This window comes from Peromyscus leucopus, chromosome 5 (genome assembly GCF_004664715.2).
Source record: "Peromyscus leucopus breed LL Stock chromosome 5, UCI_PerLeu_2.1, whole genome shotgun sequence".
NCBI classification, from domain to species: Eukaryota; Metazoa; Chordata; class Mammalia; order Rodentia; family Cricetidae; genus Peromyscus; species Peromyscus leucopus.
In genome coordinates this window covers 139,415,106-139,439,089 of record NC_051067.1, presented here as the reverse complement: position 1 = coordinate 139,439,089, position 23,984 = coordinate 139,415,106, and the positions used below count along the sequence as shown (strand labels likewise).

Sequence of the window (23,984 nt, the reverse complement as noted above, 5' to 3'; positions counted from 1 at the left end):
AGAAAAAATCTTAATGAGACATTATCATATAAAAGATAATTAAAATCTCAAGTTATACTAAGTCTTTATTTCATAAAATTTCAATAACTATCCTTAAAATTTACTGATTTATATCTGAACTTTGATGTTTAATCAAGAGCCAAAAAAGATTTTTTTTTTTGGAAAAAAATTTCAAAGAATTATCTTGCAGTAAGCTGTATTATACAGCAAGAGACGAGCAAGAGTAACATGGTAAGTGACTAGGAAAAACCTGACACCTAAATGCAAATTCTCAGCCTTGGACGTAAGAGATATATTTTAATATTTACATAGTACTTCAAATTAAATTCTTCCTAAACATGGTAAGCTTTGCCGGGTGGTGGTGGCACATGTCTTTAATCCCAGCACTTGAGAAGCAGAGGCAGGTGGATCTCTTGAGTTTCAGGTCAGCCTGGTCTATAAAGCAAGTTCCAGGACAGCCAGAGCTACACAATGAGACCATGTCTTGAAAGGTTATGCCACTTGGGCTGACAATGCCCGCCGAGAGCCACACACTACCTAACAAAAACCTCAGGACCAGGCATGAGATACCTCCTTTGGGCTGTTGCTCGGGGAGTCCAGGACACCCAAGACATTATACACTGTTGCCCTTGGTTGCCTCCCAGAGGCTGAAGGTAAGAACCTATTGCTGAAGACACCATGCACCTCAGACAGACGTCAGAAGATTAGATCTGAATATGACCTGAAAGCCTCCTCCCTGAGGCACAGCTTTCTCATTTTCAAAAGGGACCATGCAGGCTGCCAAGGGAGGGAAGCAACCAGTAAGTCCTACTGTGCTGGTGAGTTTGATGTCAACTTGACAGAAGCTAAAGTCATCTGAGAAGAAGGAACCACAATAAAGAAAATGTCTCCATAATAGCCAGCTGCAGGCAAACCTGTAAGGCACTTTCTTAATTAGTGATTGATGGGGAGGACCAGCCCACTGTGGGTGGGGCCATCCCTGGGCTGGTGGTCCTGGGTTCTATAAGAAAGTAGGCTGAGCAAGCCAGGGGGAATAAGTCAGTAAACAGCACCCCTCAGTGGCCTTTATATCAGCTCCTACATTCAGGTTCCTACCCTGCTTGAGTTCCCGCCCTCACTGTATTTAATGATGAACTGTGATATGGAAGTGTAAGTTGAACAAACCCTTTCCTTCCCAACTTGCGTTTGGTCATGGTATTCTAACACAGCAATAGTAACTCTAATTAAGACACCAATCCAGCTGTGACACCTATGAACCACAATGAGCCAGCATGGCCAGTCATATATCCTGAAAGGTGATATCGTGGCGCTTCTATCTAGAACTAATCAACAGCTGTCTAATTGGTCTTAAGGCCCACTCATCAGGAAGGAAATCATGCCTGGTACTAGAAACTGAGACAACTACCCAACTGATGAGGTCAGAGGTCTTCAAGGAGCCTACTACCACCACTTTACTAAACCTGCATAATTCCCTCCCCGATTCTAAACACTCATCCGTAAGTGGACAGGGAAGTGTGAATTTTACTCCTCATCAAAGAAGCTTGTCTTTGAAGCAGATGGAGACCACTATAGAAAACCACAACTGGTCAAAACGCAGAGAGGCTGACAGTTGCTCCAATCACTTGGCCCCAGAGGCTACATCTAATACACAACTCCTCCACCCAAGGATCAGGGAACATCTTTCGGGAGAGGACAGAGAGATTCCAAGAGCCAAAGAAACAAGAAAGCTGCAGTGAGACTGTGTCTCCTAGAAACGACAGGGACACTACACTCAAGATACCTCAGCAACATGGCTGCCCAAACATGACCTGAGCAATGACAACACCACACGACATGCCAATGCAGATGGGAAATCTCAAAGGGCCCCACCCCTGGACAGAGAACTACAGACGACTACTCACAGCTGAGGGAGAGAGAATTACTCTTCCCCAGGAATGAACCCCCTAACTGGTTATCCAATGCCAAGTGGTCAGCCCTGAGATCATATACATACAAGCAACATTAAATGAACTCAACAGACTATATATTTATGCATTGTATATAAGTAACAATAACAATTAAAGAAAATGAGGCCATGAGTTTGAGAGTAGTTAGGGGACAATATGTGAGGAGTTGAAGGGAGGAGAGGGGAAATTACATAATTATATTTTTAACAATGATTATTTAAAAAATAAAATTTAAAAAAAGAACTTCATTCAATTATTATACAGTCTTGATAACTCTTTTTTTTAAGATTTATTTATTTATTATGTATACAGTGTTCTGTCTGCATATACACCTGCATGTCAGAAGAGGGCACCAGATCTCATTATGGATGGTTGTGAGCCACCATGTGGTTGCTGGGAATTGAACTCATGACCTCTGGAAGAACAGCCAGTGCTCTTAACCTCTGAGCCATCTCTCCAGCCCTTGATAACTCTTGATATGCAATATATATGTGATATTTCTCGCCCAGAAACTGTCAATAATTTAAAATTACTTAAAATAAAAAATAAAGCCAGGGATGGTGGTACAAGCATGAAATCCTAGCAGCCCACTCATACATATGATATTAAAAATCACTTTATAAATGTAAAACGTACCTCAATATTCTTTTCTACCTGTCTGGCCTTTTCTATGGATTCTTCCTTACCCCTGAGAAATTGATTGTATTCTTTGTTGCGCTCAAGTTTCAACCTTTCCTTAAAAAAGAAATTGAAAGGCAATGTTAACTTCAACTTGGGGGGTGGGGGGAGTTGTTAATATCAAACCAGGATCATACAAATCAGAGTTCTTAGCCAGCTTTACTAATGATTTCAAGGACTAGAAGCCACTGAAAGGAACAAGAAGAGGACTCATCAGCACTGCAGCTCCCTAAGTCTCCCTTGGCATATGCAAACAGACATGACTATATGCTTTTTCATTCATTAGCATATGATGTCACTAACAGAATGGTACTACTTCAGTTATATCTTGATTCCTTCCTTTCCCCCAGTGCTTCTCAGTGATATATCCTTCCTGCAATTCCCCAGACCACTACCAAAATGCTAATACTAACCATTTTATTCCCTAGGTCAAAAACTCCTAAACAAAAAAAATGGTAAAAATTATACAGACATTTAAAACACTATAACAGAACTGTTGTTGAAATGCAAATACATTGCAGTAGTACATTTTCTTAAATCCTAGTATGTTCAATGTCACTGAAACTCCACAATCTAAAAGAGCACTTTAAAATGAGGTCTGCTTTTCAAAACTTGATGACTGTCCACTTTGTCTTACACACCACCCGATGTTGTTACCATCTCTTACAAAACAAGAATGTGTGTTAGCGGAGTGACAGAAACGTACAGCTAGCTCAGCAACACCAGCCTCTCACATCTACTCATGTCACTGATAACTGCATCACAAGGCACAAATGTGTAGCTCAGATATCAACGTGGAAAAAACAAACTGAATTATTTGATTAAGTAAATAAAATGCAGCAAAACAATCAACACATTAAAGAAATCTATCACATCATTAATGTTCAAGAGAAGTTTTCAAGTGACTCAACCAGAAATTCCATAGACTTTTCTACAGAAAGACTACAGTCAAGTAGGGAGAAATGGCGTAACTAGAAGTATATTCTCTCGTGCTTTCGAAGCCCCAGGAAACTGTACTCCTACCCACCTACCTTGGCAGATAACCGCTCGTCGATAGGAAGAGAAACTCCCAGAGTAGATGGGTCTGTTTCACCCGTAGATAGAAAATTTTTCTGTGTATATAGACATTAAAAATATACATTAGCTAATTGCTTTTGTACAAAGGATCTTTACATTCTATATTCTAAGCTCCTAGATAATGCACAACAGAAGGATGAGATGGACATGAAGTCAGAGACTGTACTTCTAGAAAGCACACCAAACAGAATTCCTTCAAATCAACTTTGGGGAAGAGAGGCTCAAGCTTTAACTCAGATTTGCCACACATATACAGCTTTGGAATGGAGGTGATTACAAGTGTGAAAGGGTTAACTTTTTTTCCAATTTTTATTCCCCTGGGTATAGATTCTTCATGCTTTTAACTTCCTCATCAGTATTTTTATGAATGCCTGCATTTTTTTTTTCTGTTTGCTTTGGTCTTCTAGGTAAATACATACACAAAGTCCCAAAGACTAAACCGTGAATGCTGTTGCTGTGTGTCCCTCCATTCATGTCCACTAAGCACTCAGGTGGCATCAGTGTGCATTGCCTGGGCATCCAAGGACCTAGAGCTCAAGCTTCTACAACTAACAGCCACACTTCCAAGACAAGCCAACACTGACCAAGCCAATTCATCTGACACTCATTCTTCCAAACAGTGAGAACGATGCCTGCCGGGCACAACTACCAAAGTCAGTGTAAGGATCAAAGAGGATACAAAACATAAAGTCCCTTTGAACAATTTAAAGCAAATGAAAACCAATCTTTTGATACTACTTCTTAGTCAAAAGAGCTAAATAAGTCAGTTAGCTTCTCTGCCTCAGTTCCTTCCCCTGTAAAAACAGACAGTATCATCTACAACACTACATCATAAAAGCTAAATCAGCATGTGTAGGCTATCCAGTTTTTTGCATTCATGAACACATTAAACAATTATTGATCATTCGATGCTTTCCAATTAGTATTTTATATGTCAAGGAAACAATGATAAGCTTATGTTCCCTCTAATCATTTAGTTAAGAAAACAAACATAAACAACTGCAATACTATCTGCTTCAGTAGCACTATATTAAAAACATGGAATGTATGAGAAGATTGTATATGGAAAAAGTAATAAAGCCATTAATAATGTTTCAATAATTCTAAAGTTACAAAAGCTAATTTGAAAGCTGGCTTACAGGAGTCTAATAAGCTTCTTTATCAAAAGAAAACAGTTAAGACAAAGGACTGATTGGATCCTAACTCTGCTTATCACCATGTCAAAGTACACTATACACCTAATCATTTTGAAGAATTATAAATGAACAACAACAAAAAAAAAAAATACCAATCCTCAACCAAAAGCTATCATTCCTCACACAAAACAAGTTTAGGGTAATGTCTGAATTTTTCAACAAAATGAAAAAATAAATAAGTAAGAATAACATAGCTTTACAAAAACTTGTTTTTTGTTTCTTTCTTTCTTTTTTTTTTTAAACAGAGCCTCGCTACAGCCCTGATGCTGGCCTGGAACTAACTCACTATGTAGAACAGGTTGACATAGATCCCAAACACCTCCCCCTACCAGGATTAAAGGCATGTGCTACCACATCTGGCAACAAGAACTTGAATTTTTCTGTTCAGTAAAGACTAGGTGACTACTATAACTCTCTCATCCATTGGTATCCATCAGTATGTTAGGAGGCCATAATTGCTATAGACAAAATAAATGACTAAACAAACTAAAAGAACAGGCTATGGAGAGTGTAGCTTCTATAGCATGAGAATGAACATGGTAATCCCGAGTTCCTGTTTGGACATGGTCTATACTGTTCTTAACACACACGAGATGGGCACTATTTCAAAGTGAAAACATCAAGTAGACAAAAGTTTAAGGCTCAAGAAAGAACTATAGACTAATGGAATTAATTTACTGACTCAATTTAAAAGCTGTTCTGTCTGCCCAGTAAGAACACTAACGATCCTTCATTCTAAAAACTAGAGGGAAAAAAGTGGTATTTGTTTAGTGGCTCTTCCTGGCAGTGATTAAATTAATGTTTTGCTTTGTTTATTTTGTTTTGTTTTTCAAGGGTTTCTCTGTGTAGCTCTGGCTGTCCTGGAACTCGCTTTGTAGATCAGGCTGGCCTCAAACTCACTAAGATCTACCTGTCTCTTCCTTCCTAATGCTGGAATTAAAGGCATAAACCACCACTGCCTGTATGTAATCTTCTTGCTTTCAACTCCCACCTCCAGGTATCATCCAAAGGCTTTAAGGAAATGCCACTACTTTACCACTGTATTTTTAATAACACATCACAAAAACAACTCTGTCGTGGTAATGTAAAGCCCTTGTTCCCTTGATCACTCTCCCTTTTCTTTAAAAAAGGCAATTCCTTCTCATGCCCACTCATGACAATTCAGATTGACAGGACCACAGCCATCACTGCTGTGACTGCCAATTTGGTGATCATCTCCAGCCAGGTGGGAAGCTGTTTAAGTAACAACACCCAGAGGATTCTGTGTCAGCCACCATCCAGACTGTTATTTGTTGCAAGAGGCGAGTGCTGTACCACAGAGCTGTATCTCTGGCCCCCAGATTGCTTTTTAACTGATATTGGGCATGTTAACTATTTTTGAGGAAGGCTGGTTAGACATGGCCCACCTTTTTTTGGCTAGCCCAGACATAATCCCTCTCCGTCTACCTTGCTGTTGCCCAAGACATGACTCGGTGTCTAATAATTCATACTTTGCATAATCCGAGATCTGCCTTCCGTTCTTCGACCTTTCAGTGCCCTCTACATTTGGTAGCCAGCTCTCAGGAGATGAACACACATTTTTACAAGGCATGCCAGCACCCTATCATCCCTTTTCTATGGAGAAAGAAAAGGCAGAAAAGAGGAAGATGTGACATACAGGACAGGCCTAGGAAGTCAAGCTAAAACAGGAAAGGTGTGACAGGCTAAGGAATTTGAATTTTTATTCAAAAATTAGTGAGAAAGACACCGAAATATTTAAATCAGTTAGCTGCAGGATCATTCTGGAAAGCATCATGAACAATGGACTGATAATCAGTACAAGTTCAGTTAAGGCATAGAATTTAAGTTAGTGAGAGTCTCAAACAGGTTGAAGTCACTGTTCTAAAGCAGTTATGCTCTTCATGGGCATTTCCAGAAGTCAACGCTTCACCACAGCCCATCACAGACTACCTTTCAACAACACAATCCTAGCCTTCTACATCGTTTCTCACTACTTTATAAAAAGGCTATCATCCATCTAGTCAAGCTGGTAAATGTCTCAAATGAACCAAAAGTCCACATCATTCTTCAGTCTATAGTCTCCATTTGAAAAGTTTTCTCTACTCTATTTTGCCTTCTGAATATCCAATTTCTTTCTATCCTGTAATGCCTTATAAAATGATGCCTGCCAGTGATTAGGATGTCTTGTTGTCGTTTCTGATAATGAAATATTATATCCACAGCTCAATCCTAAAGCCCTTGAAGACAGGATCTATAGTGTATTAAACTACTGGTGTTTTTTTAAACATTAGTTGAGTCATTAAAGAATGTATGAGGTTATTTTTAAATAGTTTGTACAACTACTAACTGGTGCTGTTTTCCAACATAAATTAACAAATGTGATCAGTCTGATTAGTACAAAAATATCTAATAATCCAAATCATGACAATATATAGCTCAAAGCATTTTTAAGTATCTTGACTATTATCTTGTGATTAGTATAAATTGTGGAGCAAAAAATAACACGCTAAAAGCAAGCACACAACAGTTTCAGGCTATTTATAAAGAAAGCAAAAGAAACAAATGCAAAGCAGGAATCAAGACAATGACTGCATTAACAGAAAACTGTAACTGTGGACTGTCAAAACAGTGCCACTCAGAAGTCTCAAAAACACAAACGAAGCTGTTTTTCTACTTGATTTCAATCACTTGAGTGCACATGATTACAAGCTATTACGTCTTCTTATACACAAACCAGAAGAGAACATGATGCAGGCAACCCTACCTTTCTTTTTGCTTGTGTAATGCCCTAAAGTCAAGAGAAACAAACCATTGATGAGACGTATTGAGTAAAGGTCTGTTCTTTCCAATTACAAGTCAGAGACAACTTGAAACAACTATTTCTAAAGCAATGGAAAGGCCAAGAGTATGTGGATTCTAGAAACATGACTGCTTGAAATCCTCACCACCACCACCACCACCCCCAGGAGCTGAGAACCAAACCCAGGGCCTGGCGCTTGCCTACCACTGAGCTAAATCCACAACCGCAAAATATTTTTCTAACCTACAAAGAAAATTGCATTATAAGCCTCTAATTTAACTCTTAACTAATCTGACAATTGCAAAAGGGTTCTGCTAGATAAAACATTAAATCATAAAGCAAAGCTGTTGGTGGCCGTTAAGATCTGAATATGAACTGTCCCAAAAGGCTTTTGCTGGAGGAAATGGGTCACTTGAGACATGTCAACTGGGAGGCTGTATCTTCTGCCCAGACCCTTCCTGTCTAATCTTCGATTCCTGCCTGTCATGCTATGTCAACCTGCCGCTGCTACATGTTCCTACCACAGGTCCACAGCATTGGAGTCAGCTGACTGCAGCCTGGACCTCGAAAATCTTCTCTCTCTTACATAGTTTTCTCTCAGACAGATATTTTGTCACAGTAATGAAAAAAACCTGACTGAACACAGTTAACAAGACTATTAACTGAAAATGTATAAGCTTACCAAATAAAAAGATAATTAGTAACTAAAATGCCTCATGTCATTTGAATACCCTATGGGGAATAGTGGAAATGCTCCTTAGACACAGCTTTACAGAAAACAAACGACAAACAACCACTGTTTATAGTGGTTAATCTCGTTAGTATTAAAATCCATTTCCCTAGTAAAACACTCTTCTGTGCTGGACTAAATCCAGAGCCTTGCTGAACTACAAAGCTCCAGGAAGAGTCTATTACTCCACAGCACAAATTCTCACTTTTTTTCCACCAAGAATTAATTTTGACTATACTAGGTGGCCAGATATCACATATGATCAACACTTTTCAAAAGTAAATTAAAGGATAAATTCCAACAGACAAAACACGACTCATTAATAGAATATCTTACCTGAGTAAGATAGCGTCTATAATCTTGCCTCAATTCTTCTTTTAATTTATGTTTCTTCCGTTCATAGTCTTCTCCAAGTGGTAAACTTAATCCATAATCAATTCCTAAAAAAGAAAACAATTTAAGTAGCATATTCATTTTCAAAGCAATGGCAATGAAGTTCCCCCTCCTGTAACAAAGCACGTAAGGGTGTCATGTTTTGAATGCTGTGGTGGCTGACACACAGATGCTGCGGTAATGATTCGCACTTGTGAACCACAGTCATCCTATTCCCCTGCCCAGAACATAGTGTTTCTATGTGCCTATATTAACACAGTCTCGGGTTATTGTATATGCAAAGATGTGTATAAGTGTATATAGTACCTTTGTCCCTGTGTAGACAAATTATCACCAAGCATCTTGTTTTCCTTCTCTTCAATTGTTTTTGTTGTTGCTGTTGTTTTGAGACCTATTTTCTCCAGCAAGGTTAATTTCCAATACCTCCCAAATATAATTTTTAAATTTTTAAAAAATAAATAATCACTTCTAAGGCTAAAGATGTGGCTCAGCTGGCCGAGTATTTGCCTACCACACAGGAAGCCCTGGGTTGGATCCTTAGCACTGTGTGAAATACAGTGTGGTACTACACACCTGTAATCCCAGATCTTGAGAGGGACAGGCAAGAAGACAAAAAGTTTCAGACCATCCTTGGCTGCAAAGACTTTAAGGCTAGCCTAAGGTTCATTAGGCCCTGTCTCAAATTAATTCATTAATTTTTAATTATTTATACAATTTATATAAATATTTAACTAATTACAAAACAAAAATTATTACTTGTAAAAGAAAAAGCTTACAATTATTCTAGAAATAGTAGATGAATTTATAAACTGCCATAAAAATATCCATTTTTTTACTCCTTACAATTCACGGAATTGTGGATATGTGCTACGCATGTGTCATCTGTTTTTGTTTTAGACCAGTGAACTCAGGAGGAAAGGCCGCGGTACGTATGTACAAATGGATGTCTACTATTTCATAACACAGCACATTTTACTTTACACTCTAAACACTGGGAATTCTCTTGATAAAAGTATCTGGCCTAGCCAGGCAGCAGTGGCACACATCTTTGATCCCAGCACTCAGGAGGCAGAGCCAGGCAGATCTCTGTGAGTTCAAGGCCAGCCTGGGCAACAGAGAGAGATCCAGCACAGGCACCAAAACTACACAGAGAAACCCTGTCTTGAAAAAAAAAAAAAAAAGAAAGAAAGCGAGAGAGACAGAGAGAGAGAAAGGCAAAGAAAAGAGAAAAGAAAAGAAAAGAAAAGAAAAGAAAAGAAAAGAAAAGAAAAGAAAAGAAAAGAAAAGAAAAGAAAAATGTCTGGCCTATTTAATTCCTTGGTGAAAAGACTTTAACGGGCAGGGACATCTCAACACATGTTCCCACAATTCACATGGAAGGCATCTAAAGCATTCCTTATGTCTTGACTTTATATCAACCTAAAAGAAAATTCTTCCCTCCCAGAGAAATGTTATGTTTTAAAATACAGATTATGTTTTTAAATACAGATTTTAAGCTGAAGGAGAGAAATAGTAAGAGAGTTTTAGTTGTCATTTTTTTAAGTTGTGTGTGTGCATGCACACAAATGCATATACACATGCCATAGCACATGTATGGCGGTCAGAGGACAACTCTCAGGACTCAGTGTCTTTCTTGCTACATTGGAGATTCCAGGGATCGAACTTAGGTCATCAGGCCTAAGTGAGAGTAATTCTTCTACCTGCTAAGGCACTTCGCAGGCCGTTTTTGTTGTTGTTAATTTTTAATTGTTTTTTTTTAATTTTTTATTTACTACATATACAGTGTTCTGTCTGCATGTATGCCTGCAGGCCAGAAAAGGACACCAGATTTCATTACAGATGGTTGTGAGCCACCATGTGGGTGCTGGGAATTGAACTCAGGACCTCTGGAAGAACAGCCAGTGCTCCTAATCTCTGAACCATCTCTCCAGCCCCAACTTTGTTTTAATTAGCATACAAAATAATGGGCTTCATTCACAGGCATTCTCTCTCTCATTCAGGAGAAGGATGTGTGTGGAACTAAAGGAAATCAATGAAAACAAGCCCATGCTATACATAACTTTGTAACAATTGATAACCAGGGGATGGGTACCAAATCAATGCACAAATGGACTGGGCATGGTGGCACACACATGTAATGACAGCACTCAGGAGATAGAGGCAGGAAGACCAGAAGTTCAAGGTCATTCTCACCTACATAGGGAGTTCGAGGCCTGTCTAGGAAACACAAGACTGTGTCTCAAAAACTAAAATAAATTTGAAAATGAACATATGGATGAATGGCTGAGCAAGAGGAAGAAATGAGAAGGAAGGGGCAAGAATGCCCTCCTCTCTGGGTTCCATGTCTGCTTTGTAACAGTTTGGTTCCACAGAGGGAGGACTAACAGGAACTAATAGCCAGCGCTACATACCTAATGACATGAAGTCACAATGGACATCTATGGTGTCGAGGGGAAAGTGACAATGCTCAAAGGGTGATGATATCTTCCTACAGGCCAGCCTTCCCAGGCCGAAGACGAGCAGTCTGCAGCTTCCTGCAAGTCACAGTCCTACAGTGCCTTTTACTACAATTTTGAATTCTATTTGTAGGCCTCTCTAGAAGAACTGGAAGAAAAACTTGAAATTGTGTTCGGTAATAATTACTGACCCTATTAAGTCCAACTTTATTAAGAGTACTGTTCTTCACAAACCCAGGTACTCCAGAGCTGAAGTACATCACAGACTGTAAGTTTAAGGCTTGCCTGGACTAGAGTGAGCCTGAGCCCAGCCTGGGCCTCGAGGAGACCCTGTCTACAAAATCAAGAGGTGTAGGGATGTAACTCAGTGCTAGAGTGCTGGACTAAGAGGCACAAAGCCCTGGAGCCGACCCCCGGTACTGCACTGCAAAAGGAAAGCATATTTGCTTTCCACTACTGATTCAAATACTATTTGTACCACTGGCTTAGTAAGCAATCATAGAGAACGCTTCCTGCATTATTAGTAAATCTGAGTTTGGAATGGTAGTGTACCCCTTTCATTTCAGCATTCGAGAGGCAGAGGCAGTTGATCTCTTAGTTTGAGGTCAGGCAGGCTGGTCTATATAGCAAGTTCTGAGTCAGGAAAAGCTACACAGTGAGACCTTGTCTCATTTTATATACACACACACACACACACACACACACACACACACACACGAATTTCGGTTTAGTCAGGATAAGTACCATCTGACTCTTATTTGTGTCACGGAGTGCTAAACTCTTGCGTTGTTAGAGATGGGTCATAAAACCAAAGGGTCTGGTGAGACGGCTCAGTGGCTAGAAGTGCGTGCCTCACCAGCCTGCCCTGAGTTCAGTCTGGACCCCGCAGGAAGAAGCGGCTACAGTAAGCTGTCTGCCCTCCACAGCCTCCGTCGTATCTGCACCCACATTCACACACACACACATCATACACACAGTGATAGCAGTAATACAGTCAAATGTCAGTAAATAAAATGAACGGTACAGAGCAATGTAAACGGTCTACTCACTTCCATAAAGTACTAACAGTGGCACTTAACTTGAGCTAAGAAACATAGTGAGACTTACTCAGCTGTTGTCCCTGGTGATTCTAGAGGCAAGAAAAGTATTAGTGTCATTTAAAGTGATGTCACCTCACACAAGCATCAGTGACAATGGCAGTTAACATTATGCTTCAGGACCAACAGTCAAGAAGTATTAGACTTCTATAAATACTTGTGGGATTAAAAAACTATTTAAACCTAAAGCATACAATCATTCTTACACTAATTCACCTAAGAAAGCACTCACAATCAGCACTGTTCGAAACAAATTCCCATAGAGCACTTCTTCCTTTCACATTACGTAACAAACAACCAAGACATCACTGTATCCACAGCTATATTTTGTTACTGTAAAAAATGAAAACCAAAATGAGCAAGAGGAAGAGGCGTTTGCAGCAAAGCCCAGCAGAAGCTGGGCACCAGCTGCCGAGGGCTCTTCCCTGATGGGGTCACACAGAGCACAGCAGTCCCTTCAGCCACGGGTTGTGTCAACCCACATGGAGTGCTACCTCCCAGGAAGCTATTAGAGAACCAAGAGTCTAGGCTTCCCAAGGAAAGTAGGCAGTCAGCACATGTGGGCTTTACACAGGCTGCGGGGGCACAATGAGCCGTTCTCCTCACTAACTGAGAGTTTTACGTCAGGGTGGGGACCACGCGGAGCCAAGTCCCAAACACGGGCCACGCTTACGAGAAAACTGTGAAACACAAGCAGTTCAAGATCAACTACGTCAACAGTTTTCTGCACAAGGAAGGACTCAGAACAGAAGAGGAAAACCCAAAGGGGGTGTGGTGATATATTGTGTACCCTAATAAAATTTGCCTGAAGATCAGAGAACAGAACAAGTCACTAGATTAAACATAGAGGCCAGGCAGTGGTGGCACACTTTAATCCTAGCACTCAGGAGACAGAGATCAGTCCAGATCTCTGTGAGTTCAAAGCCACCCTGGACTATACGAGATTGACTCAGTCTAGGAGTGAAACAGAGCCAGGCAGTGGTGGCACACACCTTTAATCACACACGTCTTTACTCTCAGGAAGTGATGGCTGGGCAGAGAAAGGTATATAAGGCGGGAGGAGACAGGAGCTAAAGGCTTTTCGGCAGAAGCGTCCCTTTCAGCTAGAGGCTTCTTCAGCTGGAGCCTTTCGGGTGAGGACTCAGAGAATTTCAGTCAGAGGATTTGTGGAGCTGGTGAGGTGAGACGCGGCTGTGGCTTGTTCCTTTATCTCTCTTATCTCTCAGCATTTACCCCAATATTTGGCTCTGGGTTTTTTTATTAAAAGATCTTTTAGAATTCAAGCTACAAGGGAGCCTGCCAAACCAGGGAAAAACAACAGATCATGAGAGAAGTAGAAACTACTTCATAAAGATTATAAATTAAAAAATAAATAAATAAATAAAATTTCAGAAATAACCATTAAATATAGCTGTGTTTAGATTATTAGTGATCTTGAACTCTGTAGGTAAGCAATAAAAGAGAAAGCCTGGGCTGGGCAGGGGGCGCACGCCTTTAATCCCAGCACTCGGGAGGCAGAGACAGGCGGATCTCTGTGAGTTCGAGGCCAGCCTGATCTACAGAGCGAGATCCAGGAAAAGCGCCAAAACTACACAGAGAAACCCTGTCAAGAAGAAGAAGAAGAAGAAAGAAGGAGGAGGAGGAGGAAGAAGAAGGAAGAAGAAGAAGGAAGAAAAGAAAGAAGAGGAAGAAGAAAAGAAAGATGAAGAAAGAAGAAAGAAGAAAGAAAAAGAAGAAAGAAGAAGGAGGAGAGAGAGAGAGAGAGCGCCTGACTAAATTTGAAGAGAGGGGAATTAAAGACAGAAAACATAAACAATTCTTTAAAAGTTTTGTTGTAATGGAGCATCAACTCCAAATGAATTAAGGACCTCAACATAAAACCTGGTACCCTGACCCTGTCAGAGGAGAAAACAGGGAATATGTGTAGTTGGGTTTTACTTTGGGCCAACCAGCTCCCAAATAAAAACACAGAGACTTATTTTTAATTATGAAGGCTTGACCTTAGCTTAGGCTTGTCCCACTAGCTCTTTTAACTTAATTAACCTGTTTTTATTCATCTGCATTTTGCCTTGGGGCTTTTTTTTTACCTTTCTTTCATTCTGAATGTCCAAAGTTCCCACGTCCTGGTGTCTCCCTGGAGTCTCTTTTTCTTTCTCCTTTTTTCCTCTCAAGCCTAAATTCCTCTTCCTACTTACTCTCCCTGCCCAGTGTCCCACCTCTACCTCCTCCCTCTGTTATTGGACATTCAGCTTTTTATTAGACCAATCAGGTGCCTTGGGCAAGCAAAGTAAAACAGCAACACACCTTTACAGTTAAACAAATATTCCACCACAGCTATGCTTCCCCCTTATTCACAGTGGCAGACATCTGCAGCAAAACAGTGCTTGCTGAACACAACAGCACCATTACACTTACAAAGTCACAGCAGCTATAACTGCATGCACAAAATCAAGACCCAAACACCAAAACGAATGGGAAGACCACAGAGATCTACCCCAGCTGAGAAGTTATTGGCAGCTGCCAGGTGCTAGAGGATGATGTGCTAGTTTTCTTCTTGGATGTGGCCCCTCTGTGGCTACACTATCCTCTACCCATACACATAGAGACAAGTGGACTCAGTGGGTATTTTAAAAAGAGAACATGAAGTTGGGAGGGGAAAGTCATGGAGGTGATAGGGAAGGGAATGGAGGGGAGAATGGAGGAGGGTTGACTCAATCAAAATGCATTATATACACATATGAAATTATCAGAAAATAGAAAAAAATCAGTATTTTTTTAAAATGGTTAAGTTTTATTCACCCAAATTCAGTCACACACAAAAGATTGGATTTTTGCCAAAGACATAAGAGAGCAAGATGAAATCATGCGAGGGAATTTTATGAACTGGATCCTAGAATTAAGTTGTTTGGGCCAGAATATTTTGTCACCATGACCAAAAGCAACTTGGGAGAGGAAATGGTTTCAGTTTATATTTCCAGGTAACACTCTCTAAGTGAAGGAAGCCAGTGTGGGAACTGCAGCAGGAACTGAAGCAGCAAGTATGGAGGAACACAGCTCGCTGACTCGTATTCAGCTAGTTTTCTTACATAGCCCAGGCCCACCTGCCTAGGGATGGCGCTGCCCACAGTGGGCTGCGACCTCCCACATCAATCACCAATAGATAAGTCCTCAGACACTGGCCACAGGCAAATCTGATCAAGGCAATTCCTCAGCTGAAGTCCCCTCTCCCCAGTAACTCTGGGCTATGGAAAGTGAACACTAAAAACTAAGCAGCACAATATGCTCTACTTGGTTTTTTTATTTAGAGACTGGGTCTCCTGCAGTCAAGGCTGGCCTGAAACTCTCTATAGCCAAAGGCAATCTTGAACTCTTAATCCTGTTCCTACCTTCTTAGTGCTGTGGTAAAGCACTATGACCTCTATTTCCCTAGCAGTGGAATTTTACGCTACTGAGTAAGGTCATGACGTTTTACAGATATTGCAGTCTTTCGTCTTTCTGGTTAATTTATGCCCACACAGACAAACACGTATACAAATAATTATTTTTCAAATAAAAAGAGATCTCAAATGATTTTTGGGGGGGGAGTTTGGTTTCTCTGTGTAGTTTTGGTGTCCTGGATCTCACTCTGTAGACCAGCTGACCTTGAACTCACAGAGATCCACCGGGCTGGGATTAAAGTCATGTGCCACCACCACTGGCTCAAATGATCAACTGATATACCTCAAGGTCTTAGAAAAATGGGAACAATATAAACTGGAAAACAGATACAATAAATAATAAAGATCCTGGTGTAAATTAGTGAAATAATGACTAAAAAAACAAACAAACCCAAGCAAGAAAAGACTTGGTTCTTTAAAAGAAAATAAAACTGACAAATCCCTAACCAAATTAACCCAAAGAAAGTGGGAAAAAAAAGAATCAAATTAATAAAATTAAAAATGATAAAGTAGAGGTTATTATGGATTCCAATAAAATAGAGTCACTAGGGTGTATTTTGAAAGAATTTTCACAAAATGCTGAAAAATCTGTAAAAAGTGTATAAATTCCAACACACAGATGACCTGCCAAACCTAAATCAAGATACAACTTAATTAGATCCATAATAATCAAAGACATTCCCAACGAAGAAGAGTCTACCACCAAATAATGCCACTACCAAACCGAGCTGATACCAGTGTCCCTCAAATTGTCCCATAAAATAGAAAGAGAAGAACAGTATGAAACTCATTCTTTGAAGGCAACATCACCCTGATGCCAAAACCATTTTAGAACACAAAAGAAAACTATAGATCAATTTCCCTGATGAACATGGATACAAACATTCTTGCAAATTAAACTCAAGAACACATAAGATCATACACACCATGACTGGGCTGGCTAGTTTTTCATCAACTTGACATAAGCTGGAGTCATCTGTGAAGAGGGCACCTAAATTGAGAAAATGTATCCATCAGACTAGCTTTTAAGTCTAGGGTATTTACTTGATTAATGTTTGATGTGGGAAGGGCCCAGCCCACTGTGGGAGGTGCCATCCCTGGAAAGTGATCCTGTGTTATGGGATAATCTTTTTGTACACTGTGAAGATGTGTCTCTGCCAAGACACCTTCTGATTGGTTTAATAAAGAGCTGAATGGCCAGTAGTTAGGCAGGAGAAGATAGTCAGGATTTCAGGGCAAAGATAGGAACTCTGGGCTAGAATTTGACATGGGGAATTTGCCAGTCAGACATGGAGGAAGTGGGATGCACAGTACTGAACAGAGGTAACAAGCCACGTGGCTGAAGGTAGATTAATATAAACATGTTAATTTAAGTTGTAAGAGCTAGTTGGGAACAAACCTAAGTTAAGGTCAAGCACAATTAATATTAAGTCTCCGTGTCATTATTTGGGAGCTGGCAGTCCAAAGAAAGTCCTGCTACAGTCCTGGGTTAAGAAACCAAGCTGAAAAGCTATCAAGAGGATGACACCAGGACATATTACTCCTTCAGGGTTCTGCTTCAGTTTCTGCCTCTGGTGCCTGCTCTGACTTGCCTTCAGGGTGAACTATAAGCTGTAGACTTAAAAATCCCTTTCCTCCCCAGGTTGTCTTAACATAGTACCAGAAAGCAATCATTTCAAGGATGCCAGATTGGTTCAACATATACAAATCCATAAGTATAATTCATTATATTAGTTGACTTATGAACGGAAATTACATAACCACCTCAATCAATGTAAAAAGGGCTTTTTTACAAAGTTCAACATCCCTTGATTAAAAAAAAGTCCTGAAGAAATTAGAAATAGAAAGAACAGGTTTCAACACAATAAAACTTTAAGACACTGAATAAAGAAAATGAAAAGAGAGCTCATACTCTATTGTGGAAAATGCTATATTACCAAAACTATCTACAGATACAATGCAATCCATACCGATCCTAACAACATTGTCACAGAAAGAAAAAAACGTTAGAATTCATGTTGAAAGGAAAAGGTCTCGAATAGCTAAAGCAATCCCTTAGTGGAAAGTGCCATGCTGGAAGAGCATAAAACCTGATCCTAAAATATATTACTGAACCTGGCAGTGGTGGTGCACACCTTTATTCCCAGAGGCAGAAGCAGGTGGATCTCTGTGAGTTCAAGGCCAGCCTAGTCTACAGAGCAAGTTCCTGGAGCCAAAGATACACAGAGAAACCCTGCCCCACCCCAAAAAAAAATATTTTACTGAGCCATAATAACAAAAATGCCAGGGCTGGAGAGATGGCTTAGTGGTTAAAAGCACTGACTGCTCTTCCAGAGAGAGGTCCTGAGTTCAATTCCCAGCAACCACATGGTGGCTCAAAACCACCTGTAATGAAATCTGGTGCCCTCTTCTGGCATACAAGGACACATGCAGACAGAACACTGTATGCATAATAAATACATAAATCTTTAAAATACAATGCCATGGTACAGGCACAAAAACAGACATCCAGGAGCTGAGGAAATAGCTCAACAATAAAGCACCTGCCTTGCCAGAATAAGGGGGAAAAAAGGTGGGGCATAGCAGTGAGCTCCTGATACCCAACACAAGCAAGACTGATAACCAACTCAAACAAGACAGAGAAAGAAGAATCCAGGCTGGAGAGATGGTTCAGAGGTTAAGAGCACTGGCTGCTCTTCCAGCAGTCCTGAGTTCAATTCCCAGCAACCACGTGGTGGCTCACAACCATCCATAATGAGATCTGGTGCCCTCTTCTGGCCTGCAGGCATACATGCAGGCCGAACATTGTATACATAGTAAATAAATAAATCTTAAGGAAAAAAGAAGAATCCCCCAGTCTTGCTACCCAGCCACTAGCCAAATCAGCAAGCTCCATTCAGTGAGAGTCCCCATCTAAATAAAAATATGATAAAGAGGAACAGAGAGATGGATCAGTAGTCAAGAGTACTTGCTGCTCTTCCAGAGGACCCAAATTTAGTTCCCAGCACCCACATCAACAGCTCACAACTGCCGATAGTTTCAGCTTGAGGGGAACTGACCCAATCTTCTGGCCTCCACAGCTCCACAGGCATCTGCACTCACAGCATCCATAGACACATAAAACTTAAAAACCAAATTTTGTGAGATTATTTGCTAGGTGTGATAGTGCATGACTGTGGGCTATACAGTGAGAGCCTGTCTTCCAAAAAGAGATAAAAAAAAGATAAAGAATAATACATTGTAACAGTTGCATACATGTACGCATGCACAGGCACACACATAAACCCACCACAGGGATAGGGGCACAGCACAACCCCAATGGAACACAGAAGACCCAGAAATAAATCCACATAGCTGCAACTACTGAATTTTGACAAAAGCTGTAAACACACACATACACACACACACATACACACACACACACACACACACACACACACACACACACACACACACTGGAGAAAGGGCAGCCTCTTTAACGATTGGTGCTGGTAAAATCAGATTTCCACATGTAGACTAATAAAACCAAATCTATTTCTCTCATCCTGCACAAAAATCAATTTAAAATGGATCAGAGACCTTACTATATGACCCGAAACTCTGCAAGTCTAAAGGAAAGCATTGCAAAAACACTTCAAGACATAGGATAGGCAAGAATTTCCTGCGCAGGACTACCCCAATAACTCAGAAGTAATCCAACCAGTGACAGATGGGATGACACTGAATCACGAAGCTGCTGCACAGGAAAGGAAGCAATCGGAGTGGAGAGGGAGCCTAGAGAAGGGCACAGACCTCTGCCAATGACACATCACAGGATTCCTATCCCGGGTAGAGAAACAACTGTGAAAACGCAAACTCGCCAAAGGGCAACCCATCCAGTCTCTAGACGGGCTAGTAAACTGAAAAGGGAATTCTCTAAAGAAGCAATAAGAACAACTTATTGGACCAGTGAGATGGTTCAGCAAGTGAAAAACCCTTATCCAGAAAGCCTGATAACCTAACTTCAATTCCTGGATCCCATGGAGAGGGAGAATTCCATCTCCTGAAAACAGTCCCTGATCTTCACACAGATGCCCAGATTCTCATGTCCACATTTCATACACATACACAGTAATAAATACAGTTAAAAACAAGAAGATGTGTTTAGGGGCCAGGGAGATGGATCCCAGGCCTGACAGCCTCCATTCAATTCCATACAATCAAAGGAGAGAAGTGATTTCCACAAGTTGTTCTCTGACCTCTAGAAGATTGCCACCCCCAAATAATAAATAAATATAATGTATTCTTTAAAAGACGTTCAGCTTAAGGCTGAACATCCCCAGTATGGCCAGCTGGGAAGAAATGAAAGTAGTCTGTGGACTTCTGGACTTAATCCTGATGTCCAAAGTCAGGGCTGGCTTCAAACTCTCAAATCTCCTGCCTCAGCCTCCCAAGCAGGTATATACCACCATACCAGCCAAGCTCTACTGTTTGGTTTGGGGAGTGGGAATGAGAGGAAAAGCAGGGAAGGAAGAGAAGGAAGGGGGTGGATGGAGGAGAGAACGTGCGTGTGCGTGTGTGTGTGTGTGTGTGTGTGTGTGTGCGTGTGCGTGTGCGTGTGCGTGTGCGTGTGCGTGTGCGTGTGCGTGTGTGTGTGTGTGTGTGTGTGTGTGAGAGAGAGAGAGAGAGAGAGAGAGAATGTTACTAGGGTTGGAACTCAGGTCTTCGTAAACGTGTGACAAACACCTCACCACTGAGCAACATCTCCAGGCCTTTGTGTAGGATACTCTTGTGGCAAATTTGCCTCTTAAACACTGAAGTTTATCTAGTCCAAATCTAGGTACTTGGTTTCAGAAGACATTATAATCTACCTTAAATCTTTTTAGAAGTATATCATCATTATCTTAAAGAAATGAATTTGCAAAATCGTAAAATTTTGTGTTACTTGGTATTTAGACATTAAGCCATCGAAAGCTTTCACTGACAAAATGAGTATTTGGGGTTCATATATTACTGATTATTACTACTGTATTTAACTATGATGTCACAGACTTTAAGATGATACATCATTTCCAAATTGACCTGTATTAGATGAGAATTTAAGATCACCCTACACAGGGGAGACACCGTTTGAGGCAGGTTCTCTTTACTGTTCACTACATATGTATTCCAGGCGAGTGGCCAGCAAGCTTCCAAGAATTCTGTTTCTGCCTCCTATCTCGCCCTAGGAGCACTGACGTCACAGATGTGCCAACTTCACCTGGGTTCTTCAAACCCACTCCAGGGCCTCACACTTGCATGGCAAGCACTCTACCCACTGAGCCAGCTCCCCAACCCACACTGGCATAGTTTTAATGATACAAGTAATCCAGTTTGAAACTACAAAACAAGATAAATTTGTGCTGGCTGATTTCATGTCATTTTGACTCAAGCTAAAGTCATCTGAGAGGAGGGAACCTCAATGGGGGAAAAAATGCCTCCATAAGATCAGGCTACAGGCAAGCCTGTAGAGCATTTTCTTAATTAATGGGGAGGGCACAGCCCATTGTGGGTAGGGCCACCCCAAGGCTAGTGGTCCTGAGTCCTACAAGAAAGGAGGCTGAGCAAGCCAAAAGGAACAAGCCAGTAAGCAGCAGCCCTCCATGGCCTCTGCAGCAGCTCCTGCCTCATGTTCCTGATCTGTTTCAGTTCCTGCCTTGACTTCCCTCAATGGACTGTGTGATTCAAGATATGTAAGCCAAATTAACCCTTTCCTCCCCAAGCGCTTTGGGTCACTGTATTTTATAATTGCAACAGTAACCGAAAGCAGGACAAAGTTGTAGAGCATTCTTTAGTAATATTCAATGTAAATCAAATCTAGCTATTTTAGTTGAGGATTTTTAAAAGGTCCCATGAAAATTAAACTCCATATTCCCAAGAGAACTGACTTTATTTCTAGAATGAGAACACTCTCTCATTCATTCAAAATACCTTTTATAAGCAAGTAAGTGCCAAGCCCTGTGCCAGCCTGCAGAGATCATGCCCCAGCAGAAATGCGCACCCCACCCAACAGTGAAAGCCAAAACTAGACAGGAGGAGAAGCCACTGTAATATATCAGACTCGTTTCCAGAAAAGACGCCAAACAGCACGCAGAGACGTAACAGGGCTGCACAAAAAGAACACCAGGAGGTCATCAAAGCACTAGAGAATGGAAACCTGAAGACAAGAATATCAGGGGGATTAGAGAAACATGAACTAACTCGACAGTAGGAATTCTGTTCTATTCAGTCCACTGCCCCTCCTAATCATCCGATGTGACAAGCAAAGGAAAAGGGGAGTCAGGAATGAGGAAGCAGCTCTCTAAGAAGGCAAGCATCAGAAAACCTGAGAGGCCATGATAGCCACGCAGAAGCATCCAGTCAGTAGGAAGTAAGAAGTTCATAAAAGAAATTGGGGTGGAAATAAGATTCAGAAGAAACTGAGATTTGAGTACAGATTTTCCAATCAGATTTATACTGTTTGGAAAAAACAACGTCCTGTGAGTGGATGCAGTCACTTGGGGAGTTATGAAGCAAAGGTCAGAACTCTTAAGTCACTCCCATTGAAGAACAGACAAAGGCTGCTGCATATTATATTTTAGAATAATACTTGTATATAAGGGACAGAAAATAACTCCCTTGCAGAAGACATAAAACACAGGAAACATTATTATTCGTGGCCCAACTACATGTCAATTATCTTTTCATACATATTCAATTACTGTTCATAACAACCTTGGGAGACACTGTCCATACTATAAAAAAAAAAATAAACATGCCACATCACAAAGGCATGTCAAGCCAATCAAGTCAAACTGTAACCCCAGAATTTCAGTGATTTTGCCTGAACTTAATGACTTAGTATCTAAAATAATCTATTAAATCTTTTAATTATCCCTTAGAATTTTAATTCATACAAATTTCAAATAAGAAAATAATCCAACTTATTTTATTTTATATTTATATCTTTAATTTTATTGTTATGAATGTTTTGCCTGCATGTATGTCTTTTCACTGAGTGCCTGGTCCCAGTGGATGTCAGAAGAGGGCATGAGATCCCTGAAGTAGGAGTTACAGGCAGGCATCTATCTATAAGCCACTATATGGGTGCTGGGAATTGAGCCTGAGTCATCTACAAGCCAGTGCTCCAAACCACTGAGCCATCTCTCCAGCCCCGAGTATTATCCATCTTACTTTATAGTTAATGAAACTAATGAGTTTAGAGATTAAGAAAATTTACTAGCCGGGCGGTGGTGGTGCACACCTTTAATCCCAGCACTCGGGAGGCAGAGCCAAGCGGATCTCTGTGAGTTTGAGGCCAGCCTTGTCTACAGAGCAAGATTCAGGACAGGCACCAAAACTACACAGAGAAACCCTGTCTAGAAAACCAAAACAAAAAAGAAAATTTACTAAAATATAATAGCTCATTTCCCCAAAGTTGCGTATCAGCTAATATTTTGTAAGAATCAAACTTGAGCTACCTATATATCTGATACCAATACTAGGACAATCACTTTGAGTTGTATTTATTTATATTATTTATTTATGTATGTATTTATTTATTTATTGTGCATACAATGTTCTGCCTGCATGTATGCTAATATTTAGTTTTTAAAAAGTTTCCAAATACTTCATACTAAGACATAATTTTAAAAATCAGTATGGGTGTAGTATTAATTTTATAGTTCCAATCTGGTCATCAACAATAGAAAGATGGTCCTTGGGCTGGGGAACTTAATGGGTGAAGAGCTTGCCATGAGGCCCTGAGTTCAATCCCTAGCACCTACATAGAAAACTGGGTGTGGTGCAGGCTTGGAATCAGGAGGAAACAAGTGGAACCCACGCTCTGCAGTGCGGCCAACAAGCACAGTCCAACTGGCAAGCTCAGCTCCCGGTCGGTGAGCCTATCTCCAATTACTTTATCTCTGCTGTGGAATTACACCCAAGGATGGCCTCTGGTCTCCATGTGACAACTACACACGCACATCCACACAAAACATGGTCCCGAATAACGTTTCACATACTCTATACTTGCTTGACTCTCTCTTATTAAAATGATGGATTTGTATACGTATATGCACACCACTGTGTGGGTGCTAGGGATGAGACTCAGGTCCTCAGACTTGGTGGCGAGCATCCTGACCAGCTGAGCCATCTTGCCAGGCCCTCTGAATTCT

The 23,984-nt window shown here is 40.7% G+C and overlaps 1 protein-coding gene across 15 annotated transcripts in view; it reads right to left on the bottom strand.

Annotated features, from left to right (window-relative positions):
• Cspp1 (centrosome and spindle pole associated protein 1) overlaps positions 1-23,984 on the bottom strand; it is a 96,551-nt gene that overhangs the window by 59,592 nt on the left and 12,975 nt on the right. For 11 of the 15 annotated variants that reach the window (XR_003734026.2, XM_037206413.1, XM_037206414.1 and 8 more), the window contains exons 4-7: positions 8,764-8,867; positions 7,662-7,685; positions 3,656-3,736; positions 2,583-2,681 (exon numbers count right to left, since the gene is read on the bottom strand). Coding sequence is in view for 14 of the 15 variants with exons in the window: in XM_037206413.1 (XP_037062308.1) it covers positions 2,583-2,681; positions 3,656-3,736; positions 7,662-7,685; positions 8,764-8,867 (308 nt within the window). In the remaining variant the exon portion in view is untranslated. The remainder of the gene's footprint in view (positions 1-2,582; positions 2,682-3,655; positions 3,737-7,661; positions 7,686-8,763; positions 8,868-23,984) is intronic. The other 4 variants (XM_037206415.1, XM_028864550.2, XM_028864552.2 and 1 more) reach the window with 1 other exon arrangement.